At 41.2% G+C, this 17,365-nt stretch overlaps 4 protein-coding genes across 4 annotated transcripts; 2 read left to right on the forward strand and 2 right to left on the reverse strand.

The window, feature by feature from the left end:
- Positions 1 to 1,429: 1,429 nt before the first annotated feature.
- On the reverse strand, positions 1,430 to 2,898 carry her11 (hairy-related 11). Its single transcript, XM_003455769.5, has 4 exons — positions 2,744 to 2,898; positions 2,434 to 2,529; positions 2,217 to 2,310; positions 1,430 to 2,130 (listed from the first exon to the last, which is right to left on the reverse strand). Exons 1-4 carry the CDS (start codon positions 2,795 to 2,797, stop codon positions 1,535 to 1,537), a joined length of 840 nt encoding a protein of 279 aa, XP_003455817.1. The 5' UTR covers positions 2,798 to 2,898; the 3' UTR covers positions 1,430 to 1,534.
- Positions 2,899 to 5,920: 3,022 nt separating this feature from the next.
- On the forward strand, positions 5,921 to 7,337 carry her5 (hairy-related 5). The gene is made up of 3 exons (XM_003455768.5): positions 5,921 to 6,053; positions 6,147 to 6,242; positions 6,359 to 7,337. The coding sequence occupies exons 1-3, from the start codon at positions 6,003 to 6,005 to the stop codon at positions 6,848 to 6,850; spliced, it is 639 nt and encodes a 212-aa protein (XP_003455816.1). The 5' UTR covers positions 5,921 to 6,002; the 3' UTR covers positions 6,851 to 7,337.
- Positions 7,338 to 11,271: 3,934 nt separating this feature from the next.
- Positions 11,272 to 14,286, reverse strand: pfdn6 (prefoldin subunit 6). Its single transcript, XM_003455767.4, has 4 exons — positions 14,079 to 14,286; positions 13,805 to 13,875; positions 13,555 to 13,679; positions 11,272 to 11,542 (listed from the first exon to the last, which is right to left on the reverse strand). The coding sequence occupies exons 1-4, from the start codon at positions 14,140 to 14,142 to the stop codon at positions 11,422 to 11,424; spliced, it is 381 nt and encodes a 126-aa protein (XP_003455815.1). The 5' UTR covers positions 14,143 to 14,286; the 3' UTR covers positions 11,272 to 11,421.
- Positions 14,287 to 14,428: 142 nt separating this feature from the next.
- Positions 14,429 to 17,156, forward strand: mmgt1 (membrane magnesium transporter 1). Its single transcript, XM_003455761.5, has 4 exons — positions 14,429 to 14,604; positions 14,954 to 15,006; positions 15,110 to 15,213; positions 16,295 to 17,156. Exons 1-4 carry the CDS (start codon positions 14,457 to 14,459, stop codon positions 16,449 to 16,451), a joined length of 462 nt encoding a protein of 153 aa, XP_003455809.2. The 5' UTR covers positions 14,429 to 14,456; the 3' UTR covers positions 16,452 to 17,156.
- The last annotated feature ends 209 nt before the right edge of the window (positions 17,157 to 17,365 follow it).

Raw genomic sequence — 17,365 nt, forward strand, 5'->3', positions numbered from 1 at the left:
CATCAAAGAGGAACTTTGACATGGTTTTACACCTTTGAGTTAATTTATTGCACATTTTTAAAATTGTATGTATCCTAACTTCAAACATTGCATCAGACAGCTGTTAAAAAGTGATCGGTCATCATGTCAATGTTCAAGTTGCTTCATTTAAAGGCTCTTATTCATTGGCCTTTCAAAACGCCATGTGCAACGGCAGAGGTGAGATCATAAGCCGGTGAAAAAAATGCAATTAAAAGATTCATTTCGTTAACACAAACACATTCTGTTCAAATGCTTGATCCTGAAGGGCATGCTTTAATATTGTTTCTAAGGCACACAGGGCAGGGCAGTTAAGAGCAATTAAGTTGCTGTGTGAATTCAAAAGTGTAGTCAAACCCGATAAATTCTCACACAGTCTTTAGTGCAGTCTTATGGTGCGATGTGGAGGCTGTGTATATGTACCCTAGACCCATGGTTTTCAAACTTTGGCTCCGATGCCCCTGGTGGGGCATTACAGGGGGAAGCATGAACATTTTTTGGCATCTAAGACAAGGTTTGAGAACCAGTGGGATAAACTATGCCTCTAATGCTCTTTAATGCCACATAAGTAACATGACATTAAAATACTGTGTGTAGGTTCATTTTTAGCCAGAGGAGCTGCTTCTGATACTGTCCTGTAACAGCTGCGAACCAACTGGAAATTTGAAGCCTAGTATTTGCAAAACACACATTAAATATTAATTATCACTGATGGAATCCGGAGCTACACTGCTGCACTGTGGTTGATGAACTGCCCCGTGTTTCTTGGGCAAACACGCCTCCAGATGTTGCCACAGCCTCCATTAGCTGTTGCTTTACTACTGTGACTTGTGAAAATGTACATGAAAATAATGTTTTCAAGCTCTTTTAGTGAGATTATAAACAAGATTTGATTTGATATGTCAGCACTCACTGTGAAGTGTTTTAAGGCTGCCTGAGAAATTGCCCTGCACCTCTCAACAACTCTGAACAATAAAATTAAATGCTAATTGTAGAGCTGTTGTTGACACCGTTGGCTGTTAAGTTTCAAAGAGCTGAGACACTCAAACCATGAATGGCCCACTTTACCCGATGGCCCAATTTACTTCAGTTTACCTTATTAGCATTTTAAAGAAAAATACATTTAGCATCTGGTGCAAGGTTGTTGGGTTCTGGTTTTGTTTTTTCCCTTACAGATTAAGAATTGAAAATACAAACAAAATAAAATCAGTTTTTGGTCTCAGACTGGCCACAAATATTTTTTTAAAAATGTAAAAAAATGTATGGCTCTGCCATTGTTCAGGATTGTTGAGGAGCTATTGATTTAGATTAATGACATATCACATGGGCACGGGTGGAAGCGAATACACACTTTATAAATTTGAACTTAATTTATTTACAAGAGAAATAATACATTATAGGCGACTTTAAAAATCTGTACACTGTACATTCAAGGCTTTGAGAATTTTCCACCCTCAGTTGCAATTTATCCCCACCAGGTGGCTCTGCTGCTGTCAGCATGTCAGTCTGATCCACATCAAAACCAAGGCCTCCAAATGGGTGAGGAAGAGTTTGGTGCCGACACTTCCCTGTGTAGAAGGTTTGAGGGGGGTCTCATTGTGGTGAGAGGGGAGAGGCTGGAGTGAGGAACTGTGGGTGAGAAGCTAAAGAAGGAGGTGTTGGAAGATGGAGGTGAAAGGCTGGGGGGGAAGGAGAAGTGAGAGGCAAATGACGCAAAAGGAGAAGAGGTGGCATACATGGAGAAAGAAGGGGAGAGCCAGGGAGAAGGAGGAGGGCTCAGGTAGTCGTGGCATGGCGTGGAACAAGCAAGAGGCTGAAATGGAGAATAAGATGGGAAAAGCAAAATGGGAGGATCTTCTTTGGAGTCGAATGAGCAAATGGCATCCACAGATGCTGCGTGCTGGTTGAAGTCTGGTTTCAGCTGCCTACCCTCTGTGTGATGTTTAAGCCCCTCAATCAGGCTTGTTCTCTGTGCCGGTGTTATCATGTGCATGTAGCTGGTCAGCTGGGCCACACACTGCTGAAAACCTGCACTCTCTGTGCTAAAGAGAGGAGGAGCATTGGACTCCGAGTGGCCACTGTCTGCCAAAGGAGCATGAGTATCCAATGAGTCTGCAGGATGCAAAAAGATAGAGATGTGAGGGATAAACAAGTGGAACATGAATATGCTGGTTTTAGTTTGATTTTGCTTAACTAACCATCGCTCGGGCCCTTTTTATCAGTCCACTTTTGGAGATAGTCAACAGCCAAGTCCAGAATCTCTGCTTTCTCTATTTTAGGATTCTGCAGCCGCTGTTGATGATGCACAGATAAAAAGAAAAACAAAGAAGAGGAGAAACAAATTTTACCACTGCATTTGTGGCTTATTTGCCAACTCATACAAAGTTAAAGGAAGGTTGTTCAGACATTACTCACTGGATCAGACGTGGCATTCATCAGCAGATGCCTCAGTTCAGCTAGACTTTGATTTATTCGATCTCTTCTCTTCTTTTCCACAACTGGCTTCAGAGTCTAGGAGAGAGGTCACGACAAAGCTTTGCCTTAGTGATGTGATGAAAATTCAACACAATGCATGATGACTTCTTGCTTTCCTAAAGCTAAGAAGCTACTTTTGTCCTCGTCTACCCAATTTAGAATAAGAACATTTGTTTACAGTGATAAAAAGTTTTCCTAACCCCAAAAAGAATCATGCAATATAACACAGAATAATAATACATTTTCCTACCCTTTTCCTGCTCTTCCCATCATTCTGAGTTTGGTTTTGGAGTTTCCTGGTCATGTTGCAGTGCTCTATCCAAATGTCCTCCAGAGGTTTAAAGCCCCCTGCCTCCTACAGGGGGACTTATAAGTGCACCTCCTGCGACCTCTGATTGGCTGGCACGTGTGCGTGATGACACTGAGCAGAGACTCCAGTGACTGTGGGAAAACCGAAACTTGAAACTATTACCAACATGGTGACAATTAAAGGCAACATGTTAAATCTATGGCTAAACGTGTGGCCTGCAGATAGATAGACAGATAGATAGATAGATAGATAGATAGATAGATAGATAGATAGATAGATAGATAGATAGATAGATAGATAGATAGATAGATAGATAGATAGATAGATAGATAGATAGATAGATAGATAGATAGATAGATAGATAGATAGATAGATAAGGAAAGAGGTTTGGTTGCTCTCAACACTTCCAAGAAGGTGCACTTGGTGAAGTGAGATCATGGGAAACATCCCATTCTCGTGGGAACAGGGACAAAGTGAGAAAACAAGCAGCTACGAGGACTTTTGTGACGTGTGAGACATCAGCACGTCGCATGAAGTGATTTTTGTCCTTCCTCTTCTTTAAAGACCAAGTTAAGATGAAGGAGTAGGGCGCAAATTGAAGATAGCCTCGTGTGTTGTCTTCGTTTGCAGCTATACGCACACAAGATAATCGTTAAAATGTAGATTTAAGCAACTTCGCGAGCGCACAGTTGTAGATATGGGCCAAATGGGAGAAGGGCAAGTTGGTGTGCTGACGTGATGACGTGTGAAGATGATGATTATGACACCCAAGCGTTAAGTGTGTGCCGGTTTCTCCTTCGGGACAGTTTGTCGGGTGTTTGGACTTCACACAAACTCTTTCAAAATCAAACCACTTGTCGACCTCGCTCCACGTTCCCAAACCTGTCAGGTCCGACACCCCAGCATCCTTTGTCACTGACACACACGAGGAGTCACCATATTAGAACTGAACGCTCCATTTCTCTGCTAGAAGGGCCACATTTCAGACCAGTCAGTTTCCATCCCAGGTTTCACGGGCTCATTATTTATGGGGCGGGTCCACGTGGCTTAAATCCTGCACACATTAATGCTCGAGCGCACTCGGAGTCCCAAACTGTGCGTTTACTTGTATTTACATTCACAACTTGAACGCCTAATTCCTTTCTATATCTATATTTTATATCCTCATGCTGCAAATGGTGTATCAGAGCGAGTTTCTTTCCCGACTGCCATAGAAACCAGAGCTGATCCCCGGGCCTCCACTAATCGCCCTTTCTTTGATTTGAAACGGAAGTATCATTGCTTTTGAAAAGCCACTTAATCTCCTCGGGATCCCCGTGATCCGATCATCCCAGTGTTATCTCCACACTCTTTAGCCTATTATGAGGATCAGGGTGACCATAAATGCAGTGCACAGAGAGCTACACCAAACTAAAAGCGCAGTTAACGCCAACTTCACTCTCTCTGCGTCATGTGAGAACATGCAGGCAGCACTGAAACAGTGGTTCAGCTCGATGATTTCACTATTTGTATTTCGATAGTTAATAAAGACGCCGGGGAAAGATTTGTTTTAAAGAAGAAAAAAAGTGGGTCTCACAAAATACAGAAGATCGAGGTCAAAAATACATCTGTTAATGTATAAAATGTTTAAGGCCAAACACAAGAAACAAACTTACAAGTTTAAAGAACAGCAAAAACATAACAGTGAGTGCAAGCGAGATCCCGTGAGGGCATCCATGTTTCATTTTGTTATTCAGCAGAAAACTTGAAAAAGTAGATTTTTTTGGTGATGTTTCTTGGTAACGATCATTACACCTGAGCGTAAAAATCAACTTCTAAAAAGTCTTGAGCCATTCCTCGTGGCTTTATGCTTCGCCTCCAGTGACTTTCAGTAGTGTTCAGGCTTTATGGATGCGGACATATTTTTCATATATTTTCAGCCCAGTTGTTGTACCTGACCATTGTCTAAGCAATATCTTGGGGGGGGGGGGGGGGGGGGGGGGGGGGGGTTTGTTTTTGTTTTTGTTTGCTTGTTAAGCCACTTAACACCGACTTGTGAATCATTCAAGCATAAAAAGACACTCAACTTAACGGATGAACTCGAGCAAATAATCTATTTTATTTAGTTAGTTTTAATATTTCTGTATTTATTTATTGTTACCAGCGTCCTCTATCTATGCGGCAAAAATGCCAAATTTAAGACACAATTTGACATGCATAAAAATTACTCTTTTTTGCACGAATAAGGGGATTACCAAAGAGAAATCGAAACATGGCGTGTGCACTTTGTCCTTAAAAAAAACAAACAACTGAGGACAATCCACAGGTGGAGGACAAAAGAAGAACATGCAGACCTAAAAACATATCACCAGCGAATGAAAGTATCAGTAATGAAAAGCACGTCCTTAAGAAACAAGGGGAAAAAAAATCTTGACACAAGACCTGAGAGATGCCACTATTCCTTCAGCCATTCTTAAAGGCAGGAAATAAGTGGGGAAAGGCTGAGGTGTACCACATTACACACGAAAAATCTGTGCCAAAAAGTCTGAATCTGGGGTGATGAATCCAACTTTACATTTTTGTTTAAATCATCATCAGCATGTGGAGAGGAAGCTGAGTGTATTTATGCAAATCGTGCGTTAAAAACAATAATCCTATAAATCGAGTGCCTGTTTAACGTATTCATTGGATCACCATTTTACTTTCCAAAAGAACAATTACACAACTGTTAATGGCAACATGAGGCTGATGAATTGATGAAGAAACGCACAAAAATAATTCAAAATAAAAATATGAATGAGGCAGTGTTTGCGCAAATACCGCTGATCTTTATTTTCAAGCATCAAGCAGACACACGCAGGAACCGAAATTAAAAAGGAGCAGACAGAGTTCATCCTTTTGTTTCTGTATGGGGAGCCGATCTAAAAGAAACTCTCCGAGTTAAGTGCGTAAATAAGGCAGGCCTCGTGTGGAGCTGTTTCAGTCGTTCAAAAAGTTCCATTAAATCAATAAACATTTTTGATAAGAGGGCCTAAACGAAATAATTTTAAATTTAATGGAAGCAACGGCTGTATCGAACCACGTGACTCGGATTAATTCAGTTCTCTCGGGTGTCAAGAGGGGGCGTGGCCGCCCTGATCAACAAATTGCAACAAGGGCGCAAACTTGTGTCATTCGTTCGGTTTGGATCTGCAGCAACGAGGAGAGGCACGAGGCAAGCATGAAGGTTATATCTTCACCTGGAGCTCGAGGACAGAGGGCCGCCAGAAGGGTGAGTTACATCTCCGCAGACAGCAACACTTTGTGCAAAAAGCGCGTTCTTCCTGTTTGCAGTCTAAAGTGTTTTACTTTTTCGCCCCCAAAGATTTCTAAACCTCAGATGGAGAAGCGCAGGCGGGAGCGCATCAACCACAGTCTGGAGACTCTGCGAGTTCTGATGCTGGAGAGCACCCACAATGAGGTACGTCTCTGCGTCGTGGTTTTATTTTCGATTGTTCATAATGTTGTGTTTTTTGTTATTTTATTTTATATGCTGTTTGTGAGTGATTTGAGTAATGTGCATTCCCTTTAATGCAGAAACTAAAAAATCCGAAAGTGGAGAAGGCAGAGATTCTAGAGAGTGTGGTCGATTTCCTGAAGGCAGAGAAGGATGTACAGAAGGATCACCAGGCCTCAAAGAGGGCCCTGTCCGTGGAGCAGGGACCGGCCTGTGCCTGCCAGTCCAGCTACCATGACGGCATGAGGACCTGCCTGCTCAGGGTCAACCAGTTCATAGCCAGCAAGAGCCAGGAGGCAGGGGAGCCCAGCGGAGCGGCTGTTCGGGCTTCCTTTACGCTTCCAGAGATCCCCATGCACCCCACCACTCCCGGCCACATCCACCAGTCACTGATACCCCCTTCTCCTGCTACTGCTGCTGCTCTGCCTCCTCATCCTCTGCCCTTCCATCACCCCCAGCTCTCTCACCACTACCTGAAGCAGACGGCTGGCTTCCACGGTGCCACCAGCAATCTGTCCCCCGCAGGTGTGGGGCACATCCCTGATCCCCTGTGGAGGCCCTGGCCTCAGTGATTCCAGCGTCAAGACCGAGGCTTTTGAGTCCATGTAACTACTGTACCTACTGTAACCTACTGTAACTATACCAGCAAAATGTATAAAGTGTATTTTTTCGGCTACTGCACAGCCTGTATTTAGCTCACTCAAGTCACTTTCTATCACCTCACACATGTACGAGTGTAATTAGTGATTTATCTTTTTAAAACGTTGAGACTCGCCTATATGTGCTCATTATGGACTACATTTTTAAATGTCTTTCAAGTTGTTTTTTTGTTTTTTTTCACATTTACGCATCAGTACGTAAAACATATATTTGTGCTGACAGGACGGGCCTAAAATTGCTTTCCCTGCTTTACCTTTGCTGGGGGGTTTGTTTTTGTTTTTCTTCTCTTTTTTGGCTCTGACGTGTGTATAGCCTATATTTGAGCCACTGTGTGTGAGAAATAATTCATGAATGTGTTTGCTGAGTCTTCAATAAAGACACAGTTTGCTCAAACCTCCCAGAGTGACCTATTTTATCGTGTGAACCTTTTAAAGCCGCTGCACTTGTAGATGAAACGGGCACAGGATAGTTAACCAGAACGATCGACAGTTATGACATCCTTTGTGATGCTGATAGGCAGGCGACTCCATCTATCATCAGAGCAGTTTACTCGGGGGTAGAGGAGCAAACAATGGCGGCCATTCACACACTGTCCAGAGTCTAGACTCCTTCAGGGTGCGGCACCATCCAATCCACAAAATCCTCCCAAGTAAAAGAAAAGGCTGTTGGAAACTAAAAGGCAAAACCATGTGAAATGAAATCTAACATATATATATATATATATATATATATATATATATATATATATATATATATATATATATATATATATATACACACACACACCTGTGGTATCCCACGGGGATCAATATTAGGGTCTTTTCTTATTCTTTGATATGCCAACAACTTTTTGTTAATTTCTCTGGTATTTTGTATGAAGTAATGTTTGCTACTATTTAAATGTCCAACATATTATAAACGAGGGATCGATAAATGTGAATGTCTGGTTTAAATCTAATGCGTTTTCATTTCAACAAATCTTTTTGTGTTTTGCTCAAACAGAAGCCAGAAAAAAAAGCTTTACATTTTTGCATTGAATAATTTCTAAGGCATACTAAAAAACGTATAAAGCATTATCTAAATACATTGATTTATCTGTTAAAGTGAGACCTTTTACCGGGTTTAAAATGACTCAGAGCCTCACTGAAATTGCTGTATTGTTTTATGATGCAATACTCATACTCACCCACATACAGATTACAGACTTTACAAACGAAAGTTATACGGATGCTCCGGCGGATCCTCTTTTCATAGTTACAAATCTTTAAAGTTAACTGAATGCAACATTTTTCATAATGCTTGTGTAATGTAAAATAATGTAAGACTTACAATTATTCGTCTCACAGATACAATGCAAAAAAAAAAAAATGCTTCTGAGGGGACGGAAATGCAAAGTTAATTGTACACGTTTTAGTGTAAACTGTAGAGATCCACAATTTTAGAATGAACTTCAAAGCAGTTGCTACTAAAACCCTGTATGACAAAGACCTTTTAAAACTATTGGATTAGTGTTATTTATATGTGAGGATCCTTGGGGTTATTTTAGGATATTTGCAGTGATTTATGGTAGGATGATAATGTATGCTGAAGCTTGATATATTATTATGTTGGACCTTGTATTTGAGTTGATTTGTGATTTAAGAATAAACTGAAGCTATTCCAAACTTCTTAAATCTTATTCTGACAATTAAACACACATAGAATAAGTAAACTAATTAAAGTAAACACATTATATAAATACAGATATATAAAACAATATTAACTTTGGTCCAGATAGTAAAAAGGTCTGGTTGAGTAATGTAGGTTTGCTAGTTTTGTTGAGGTATATTTGATGTGGTCTGTTTCCACCAAAGAACTATACTTAGAACATATACTAACAAGGTTCTTTAAAAGGAGCATGTTGGATATATTCAGCCAGTGTCTTGATGCATCGCCAACATTTAGATTTTGGAGACATTCAGCCAGCAAGTGTTTGGCTGTTGTTTGTGTCATCAAAGCCACTGAAAGGACAGCATCACGGAAACTGTCTCTGGTGGAGGGGAGGGGGGCTGATATTTATTTAGCCTTGAGAAACTTTGAAATCCACGTTCTGGGTTTTGGTGGCAGATTTGATGAAACTGCCTGAAAAGGCTACCGCTAGGTGTGATCAGTGCGATAACAGCCTCGATTGTGTGCTTATCTGCGTTTGAAAAAAAGAAGAAAAAAAGATCCACTCAAAACTGGGAACTGCCCTCCATCAGCATTTCAATGCACGCTGGATGTGATAGGTCACAGCCTAACGCTTACCCGTCTTGGATTAAGTAGCGATGATTGTCCTGCAATCACCCCCTTTTATTTGAAAATGTAACTGCTCTCGTTTTTCCTTCACATCGCTGAAATGCCTTGAGTTTATTGACATTTAAAAAAATTTATATAGGACACAAATAAAAAAAGATATTTTAAAAAAATGTATGTTTTTGTGTGTTTGTGCGTCAAAACTCACAAACTCATCCACAGCTTCAGGTTTATAGCGACTTGAAATATCGTGTTGTCTCCTTATCATAAATCCTACAGGAATTCCTTCAAAGTGCGTTTGAAAACATCTATCAAAGGAGGTGTTAGTCCCGCTGCGCTGATCTCTGGACAGGATGCTCCTTTGTGCGCCTCTAAGCTTTAACCGCACGAAGAAAAGCCCACACAAGACTAAGTAAATCAATTAAAGTTGAAATCAGATTAGGTTTCATTAGAGGGGCATCTGTCTAAATGAAGATCAAACAGGTCAACAGGAAGCTTGTTTTTTTAAGGCACTGTGAAATGGATAAGAATCAACCTATAAATCAGATACCTTTGCTCAGAATGATGCCAGAGGGGACATGAAATTGAATTTTGTCCCAAAACAAATATCCCAAACTGTAGCATCGGAAAGTGTTTGACTAAACCTGCAGATCAGCAGCTGCTCCCGCCCGTGATGGTTTTACCACATCAGGGAGAACACAATAAACACGCCGTTTGCCCTCCACAACAAACCATTTGACGCTCGCAGGAGACACAAGTCAGTCACAAAATACAACACAATAATACCAGGTAAACACACAGTTTTTATTGTCTGAAATCAATAAAAAAAAAAAAAAAAAAAAAAAAAAAAGCAAACTTAACAAAGTATCTCTCTCGTGTAGACCGACTAAATACGCGAACGTTCAGCTGGTTTCGGTCTGTCAGTGGCTCGGCTCTCACTGTGTTTAAAGCATATTGCACCTCAGGGTGTTAATGGCTCTGCTGGAGCACGCGCGCTGGAAGTAACCGACTCGTGCACGAGGACACCTTCGTCGTCGCCTTTGGCTATGTCCACACGTACCCGGGTATTTTTGAAAACGCAGATTTTTCTATGCGTTTGCACCTTTCGTCCACACGTAAACGGCGTTTTCGGTCACTGAAAACGGAGATTTCTAAAAACGCCTGCCAGGGTGGAGATTTTCGAAAACTCCGCTTTTGCATTTACGTGTGGACGAGAAAAACGGAGAAAACGCAGCGTCAAAGGTGTGCGCCTTTTTTGACGTCACACTGTGCGCCACGTTATTGTTTCGGTGAAATGAATTTCTACAATACTGTTACTGTTAATTGTACTGTCTGCAGTGTTTAAATGCTTACACATACACACACAGTTACTGTCCCTCCACACAATTACCGCACGTCCTCGTGAGGTTAGCGTTAGCCAAATTAAGGACACTCACAGCAGATGTGAAACATTTTAACGCAAACCGGTGATGCAGAAGTTTGAGCCCATAAATGCGCTCGGCTTCACAGTCCCGTTATTTTTATGTCTTGATAGCCCTGCTTTTACACATGTAGCCCATGCTGCAGAGTTACAATTACAAAGATTAGCAGCGAAATTCAGCAAAGAAACCGATTTACGTGCGACTTTTATAACATAATTGGTGTTTCTTTTGTATGAACAGTTTTTAAAAGCTCAAATTCCGCTGGCTGTCCCGGACAAAAGTTTAGTCGCATATCTATATTAATTTAGAGTGTATGTTTTTCCTTTAAACCCTCAGACAGGCTTCACTTCTTGACTATTAGTGAATCGCTCCGCTGGTGGTAAATGGAGAGGAACGCACATTCATTTAGTTGAACAAAGCAGCACCGCTGTGCTTTTTTTCTCTGCTGTGAGCTGTGGAAGAGGTCAGTGACTGGACAACATCTGCTCTGGTGGCAACCAGCATGCCCCAGTAATTAAGGCAAACGTTCACAGAAGCAAACACACAGAGTGCTGCACAGGCCTGGTGTGTAATTTGTCAGGATGCAGCACGTCCTAATGGAAAAATGCCCTCTAAATTGAAAACTAATGCAAAGGTGATGGTTCATGAAAAAAAAAAATGTTTATTCGTATCAAGAGAAAAGTCACAGTAATAACACTGCAAAGAAATGCCAAGAAACAAGCAGAGTGTCGCAGGTTTACATGATATTAACTACTTTGTGTAAGCGTGCGTGCAGCTACATCACTCCATCAGACTTTGCCCACAGCGAGGCCCTGGGCTTTCTGAAACTCCTGTTGTAAACTTGACAACACTTCTCGATGCTGTTCGGATTTCTTTTCCATGTCTTTCAGTAGCGTCTCATACCTCTGACTGCAAAAGGACAAAAAAGGAAACCACTGAGTTTTAAACACACACAAATGAGGAATATTTAATTCCCATTCTTGTACACTGAACATCTGTAATTATTCAGGGTTATAATACTTTAACATTTAATATCTCAAACCATTCAAACACAAAAAGAACACTACCTTAAATTAAGTATTACAAGCCCACACACCCACATTTTTGCATTTTTGCATTTTGTCGCCTTGTACTTGTGACACGACAATAAAGTTGAATTCTATTTTATTTTTATCTATAATTGTACAAAAACTTTAACCCATTTAAAAAGTACAAAGTGGCAATAAAGCTGAATCAAGAAGTTAGTTTAGTACTTTTGCCTAAAGGACTCTTGTCTTTTTAAATCTTCTCCTGCTATTATGTAATCTCAGTGAGGAGAAAAGACTGACACAGATCAAGCTCGTGACTGCCCTCTACCTATGAGGGAGCACAGTGACACAGCTAAAGTCTGTTCTCATATCTACAATGGAGCCATCTGTAAGCTGCCTGCACAGTTTATTTTTAATGGGCGGGCATTGTTTCTGATTTTATGAGGTTCCAGTTGTCCCAAAACTACGTTCACGTGTGAACTGTAGTGTTTAACACAGTATTAGACATGTGGCTATAAAAAGGGCAGTTGCTATAGACACACACTTTGGAACAATACATATTGGAGCAATAATCAGCTGCCTCTCCAGTGAGTCCAGTGAAAAGGCTCCTGTTTCACTGTCTTAAGGTGCAGACTGGACAAGGACTTCAGTCCACAACAGGGGAAATGGAGTCAATTTGACCATAACATGAGACTTTCTTTAGAGGCAGCTGGGTGATATTGAGGACGGCTACAAAAATGGCCTGGTGTGCCCACCAGTGGAGAAATGTGAGGCGGGAAGACCTGGGGCTACACAACAATAGCAAGGTCACAGTTTGCTGCTAAATCAGTTGTAGATGGATCTGTTCTCCTGGACAGATTGCAAACAATGAAAAAAACAAAACAAAACATGAAGTAATAAAATACTTTTTCAAACACTGTCCCGGGTATGTCGACAAGGACAAGAAGAGCAAAAAGAGGAAAGAAGTAATGTTGGAAGTTGAACTGAAACAGACAAATGTTTTCCCAGGTGATGAGCTGGTTTAATTAGCTCTGTAAGTATAGCCTGGAGTTAAAGTTAAAATGCTTCATAAGAGTCTTCTGTTGCAGGTTCAGGCCACAGTGGGGCCAGAATATTGTCACAAAAGGAACCTCTGAGTCCACTGTATTTACTCTACAGCGAGGCAATAGTCATCCTAAACAGATTTGCTGACTCCCACCACATCCTGAACTCATCCTGAACAAAACAAATTTCCCACGTGTGGGACTAATAAAGGTTATCTTATCTTATCTTACCGGAAAAGAAACGAACTTGGACTCTTATCAGTTATTCCTTGAGCTTAATATGACTAAACGACATGACAGGTGATTTCAGGAAGTCATTCACGTGTCCAAGACACAAAGCAGCCTTTACAATAACACCTTAAATTACTGATGCAGTGGGTGATGGCGCTGCTTGTCTTTATACTTGTGTGCAATCACCAGTGAATCTGAGCTCTTGGACTTGACGGTAGTTTTTGTTTGTTTGTTTGTTTAAATTTAACTCTCTGAAGTAACTCTTGGAGGCCAATTAATTTTCCCAAGAACCCGGGACTGTTGTGGAAGATTGCACCAATAAGCTGAACTCAGATGTGCTAAATATTAATTCAATATTAATTTTTACTTCTTTATAAGCTTGTTGGGGCAGCCATCCAAAACAGTCCCAGCTTCTCATGTTCTCAAAAATCATTGCCCACCCCCGATATAGACGGTGTGTGCGCCCGCTCCACCTCTCCCCCATCATCACAACACCTACACTTAGTAAACTCACAGAGGGTGTTTTGAATCATAATTGATCCCCAATGACCAAAACCTGATGTATTCCCATAGCACTGTGAAGGTCTCTTCACACATTGGTGTGGGTGAAATGGCTTACATTTCTCCGTTGATGTACTCCAGCCTTTTGGCTACTGTGGCTTTGGCCTCATCTAGGTCCTGCTTCACTAATACAGGACCAATGAGCTTATAAACGGTGTTTGAGCTGTCCAGCAGATCAAGCTCCTGGAAAGACAAAATGAGATCTCGTGTTTACTACAGAACAACACATACCGCAACATAGATAGAAACAAATGGTCTACCAATAGTGCTATCAGTGAATAAAATAGCAAATAAGCGATCATAGTTACCTCTTTAACAATGTTGTTCTCTGTCAGCTGCGTCTCGAGCTTCTGTCTGGCTGACATGCTCTTGCTAACCTCTGAACAACACACAGTTAGTTAATCAGGGGAGGAACTGGTTGCATTTTAATTACAGCGAAAGTATTGTTGCGACTATAATTCAAATGCATGCGGCAGTTATAACGACACACTTTAATGTATATCGAGCTTTCCTAATATGGTCAGTTAGCTCAATGCATCATGTCACACTAGGAGAAACCACGCAGGGCTAACTAGCACCCACCTTTCTGCATCTGGGCGTATTTCTCCACTTCCACCTTCAGCTTCTTTTGAATGGCTTCTGCCATGTTTGTATTTATTTTAAACAGTACTGTCGAGTGAGTAAATGTTTCAAAGAGATATAATAAGTTATGGATGATATAGCATATGAAAGCTCTATGCGAGCTAACCGGAAAGGGCAGAGGCTAGAGCGGATATTAGCTCATCCCTTCAAAGTAAGAGCACAAATGGGGACGGGCCGTGTATTAGCGGCAAATAAAGTAGTCAAATGAAACCATTCAGTCTGTGTATATTCATGTATATTTATATATAACTTATTAATATGTGTTTCCCTTAATATTTAATTTCCCACTTATTAATAGGGTGTTTTTTTTACACCGCCATGGTTGCGGCTGTTTACGACACCGTTTTACGACACCGTACGCGCAGTTCCTCTTCGCTTCGGTTCAAGATGGCTTCGTCGTTTTGGAAAGGTGTTGTCGGCATCGGACTTTTCTCCTTAGCTCATGCGGCTTTCTCAGCGGCACAACGTGAGTTTCATTGCACAGAGCGAAAGACACGTCTCTGTAGCTGTATTTATCGCAGACTGTCTCCGGTATCACCGGGTAGCTCGACAAAACAGCAGCTCGGGCCTTTTGGCTAGCTAACATCATGCTAGGTGGGCTCTGCTCCGCTTTGAATGGGGCGCAGTGGTAGCGATTGAAATCTTTTCCTTGCAGTGCAGCCCGAAAGGGTCAGTGCTAGTGGTAGACAGCCATTTAGAGTAATGGCATTTAAAGAGGATTTCTTTTGGAGCCCTTTTTAGAGTTCTCTAATTAGCACCGTTTGTGCGAGGTGTTCATTTTAACTGCATTAGCTCAATCATGTTTCTCCCATCAGATCGATCATACATGCGACTTACAGAGAAGGAGCACGAGACGCTACCAATTGATGTGAGTAACTTTTATCCTTACTTTCAGCCTTCCTCCTGATTTCAAAGACTTTTCTTTTTTGTCTTTTTGTTTTACCCAGCGTTTTCCTTCTTTGTGTTTCCAGATTGTACTGCAGACTTTGTTGTCATTTATCATGACCTGTTACGGTATTGTCCACATCGCTGGAGAGTTCAAAGACATGGATGCTTCCTCAGAGCTGAAAAACAAGTAAGCTGACTTCACCCTGCACACCTCCACTCCCTCGGCAGTGCAGTTGTTTTTTGTCCTCTGTCACAGGGGAAGCTCATGGCTCACCATCTCAGCGACATTTATAGTAACATTACTGTGAAGCTGTTCACCTCGAATCCCACAGGTGCAGCTTTACATCACACAGCCAGTGTGTTGAAACCCTCCTAAGACTGAAAACGTATTCAAAGCAAAGCCAAAGAATACGGCCTTATATCATGAAAGTAAATGGAAGGTTGCTGGGTTGACAAAAGAGGTTTGGGTCACAGTGTGACATTATTATAACTACAGCTGCAGGTGACAAGATGGTGTTTTGGCTGGAGCTTCACTGAGTGTTGTTCAGTGTTATGAACATTGGCTACTTTGGCTGTTTACATTTTTCAAAGGCATGGAGTGGGCCCGGTTGGAATCCTTGCCAGGCTGAATCTGGTACCTGGGCCTCATGTTTCCCATCCTTGCTTGATCACCTTTAATCCATCAGTGAGGTTTTATCAGATCAGATAAAAGAATGAATAAAGTGATTTGGAGGCGAATGCAGCAGCAAAATTGTATAAACTAAGCAGTTGTTGAGATGTTTAAAGACGTAAGACAGTAAGCAAGCCAAACATAAGTGACTTGTTCATGTTGTGATCTGCTAACTGGTTAGTTTGAGTGCTAAACCCAAAATATAGGCAAAGTTTTTACAGTGGGAGTGTAACCACTTCTAGATTTAATAAGTGAACCCTGTAGATACAAATCGGCAAGCAAAGCATCCCACATGAGAAATCACAGCTTGAATGTTACACAGTTGATGCAATTCTCCCCTGAAACTTTCAATGTCTCATCTGATGGCTGGACACTGGGTTGTCACACTGCAACACTGATGATTCCAGTGGGTGTTAACATTGGTTTGTTTCTTTATTCTAACTCTGTATCAGGGACCATTGGGATGTAAACACACTTCTCTGTCCCTTCTCTCCTACAGGAGTGGATTATATAATTTAACAAATGTAATCAATCTCCATAACTTCCTGCCTCTTGGTGCCAGTGTTTAAGAAGTGTTTCTTTTTTTTTCTTTCCCCAGGACTTTTGACACTCTGAGGAACCACCCATCCTTCTACCTTTTCAATCACAGGGGTCGGGTGCTATTCCGCACAGCAGAGGAGGAGCCCTCTTCTGTACGCAACCAACAAGCTCTGCCCAACCCCATACGGTTACGCAAGCTGGAGCATTTGCACTGAGACTGGCCTTTTCCTGTCTGTAACACGGTCATTGTCAGATAAGATTTGTTTTTGTTAGACAGGAGGGAGAACGTGTCAGAATTCATCTTTCTCCTATTTAACTTTTCTTTATTTTTTTGTAAATAAACTAATAATGCTGTCTGAACATGCATCTCTGTCCATAACGTGGTTGCCACCATATTCAACGCTGACTGTGCCAACCCCTCAGTTTTTGTTTTTATTATTTCCAAGCAGACTTGTTTGTATATACAGTATGTAAACGCTTTGGAGTCTTAAGATACTGAGACATGTACCCCTTTGATCCCTTCTGAACTGAACTGGGATATTACTCTTTGTATATCTTTTGTATGAAGGGAATAACAAAGCCTGCTTTGGTTGCTGTTTCGTTCCAAACACACGTCAGCAACTGAAAACTTTGTCAACTGAAATGAGATTAATCAGTGGACTCTATTTGCTGTATTATTTCCAGGAAGCATAAATGCTCTGTACACTCTGTATGTGAGCAAAATGGTTTTTAAGTCACAGGAAATGAGGTGAACACTGGGATGGGCGATATTAGAGCGCTATTATAATGAGACTGTGAACACTAAGGCAGACTAGACAGTACTGGTACATTAATCTGAGTGAATTTTATTTTCCTTCATTTTAGATTTCATCAATATTCAACAGATTGTTTTTAATTTAATAAAAGTCATACTGATTTTACGAAGTGTCCAGATCTCCTTTTTTGTTGTACTTGGGCTGGAATATTGCTTTTGTCAGACAAAACTAAGTGGACTATTTATTTTCCAGATAATCTATTTATGCAGGAAGAAGTTGGTAAGAAATGGTAAATGGTTGGTACGCATGGCTTTTAAAATGAAATCACTATAGTGACAGTCTGCAGAGCTGTGCTGTGCCTGTGACCTTGGTGC

Source organism: Oreochromis niloticus, linkage group LG2 (assembly GCF_001858045.2).
Source record: "Oreochromis niloticus isolate F11D_XX linkage group LG2, O_niloticus_UMD_NMBU, whole genome shotgun sequence".
Lineage (NCBI taxonomy): Eukaryota > Metazoa > Chordata > Actinopteri > Cichliformes > Cichlidae > Oreochromis > Oreochromis niloticus.

Bases quoted from the DNA above. Each gene is read 5' to 3' on its own strand.
- her11 (XM_003455769.5), bottom strand. From the start codon at position 2,797: ATGACCAGGAAACTCCAAAACCAAACTCAGAATGATGGGAAGAGCAGG. The intron at 2,311-2,433 runs GTGAGTAATGTC...CATCATCAACAG, and splicing joins TGAATGCCACGTCTGATCCA to CGGCTGCAGAATCCTAAAAT. The intron at 2,131-2,216 runs GTTAGTTAAGCA...TGCATCCTGCAG, and splicing joins TAAAAAGGGCCCGAGCGATG to ACTCATTGGATACTCATGCT.
- her5 (XM_003455768.5), top strand. From the start codon at position 6,003: ATGAAGGTTATATCTTCACCTGGAGCTCGAGGACAGAGGGCCGCCAGA. The intron at 6,054-6,146 runs GTGAGTTACATC...TCGCCCCCAAAG, and splicing joins GACAGAGGGCCGCCAGAAGG to ATTTCTAAACCTCAGATGGA. The intron at 6,243-6,358 runs GTACGTCTCTGC...CCTTTAATGCAG, and splicing joins TGGAGAGCACCCACAATGAG to AAACTAAAAAATCCGAAAGT.
- pfdn6 (XM_003455767.4), bottom strand. From the start codon at position 14,142: ATGGCAGAAGCCATTCAAAAGAAGCTGAAGGTGGAAGTGGAGAAATAC. The intron at 13,680-13,804 runs GTAACTATGATC...TTGTCTTTCCAG, and splicing joins AGAACAACATTGTTAAAGAG to GAGCTTGATCTGCTGGACAG. The intron at 11,543-13,554 runs GTAAGCCATTTC...GTCCTTTTGCAG, and splicing joins GAGTACATCAACGGAGAAAT to TCAGAGGTATGAGACGCTAC.
- mmgt1 (XM_003455761.5), top strand. From the start codon at position 14,457: ATGGTTGCGGCTGTTTACGACACCGTTTTACGACACCGTACGCGCAGT. The intron at 14,605-14,953 runs GTGAGTTTCATT...TTCTCCCATCAG, and splicing joins GGCTTTCTCAGCGGCACAAC to ATCGATCATACATGCGACTT. The intron at 15,214-16,294 runs GTAAGCTGACTT...TTCTTTCCCCAG, and splicing joins TCCTCAGAGCTGAAAAACAA to GACTTTTGACACTCTGAGGA.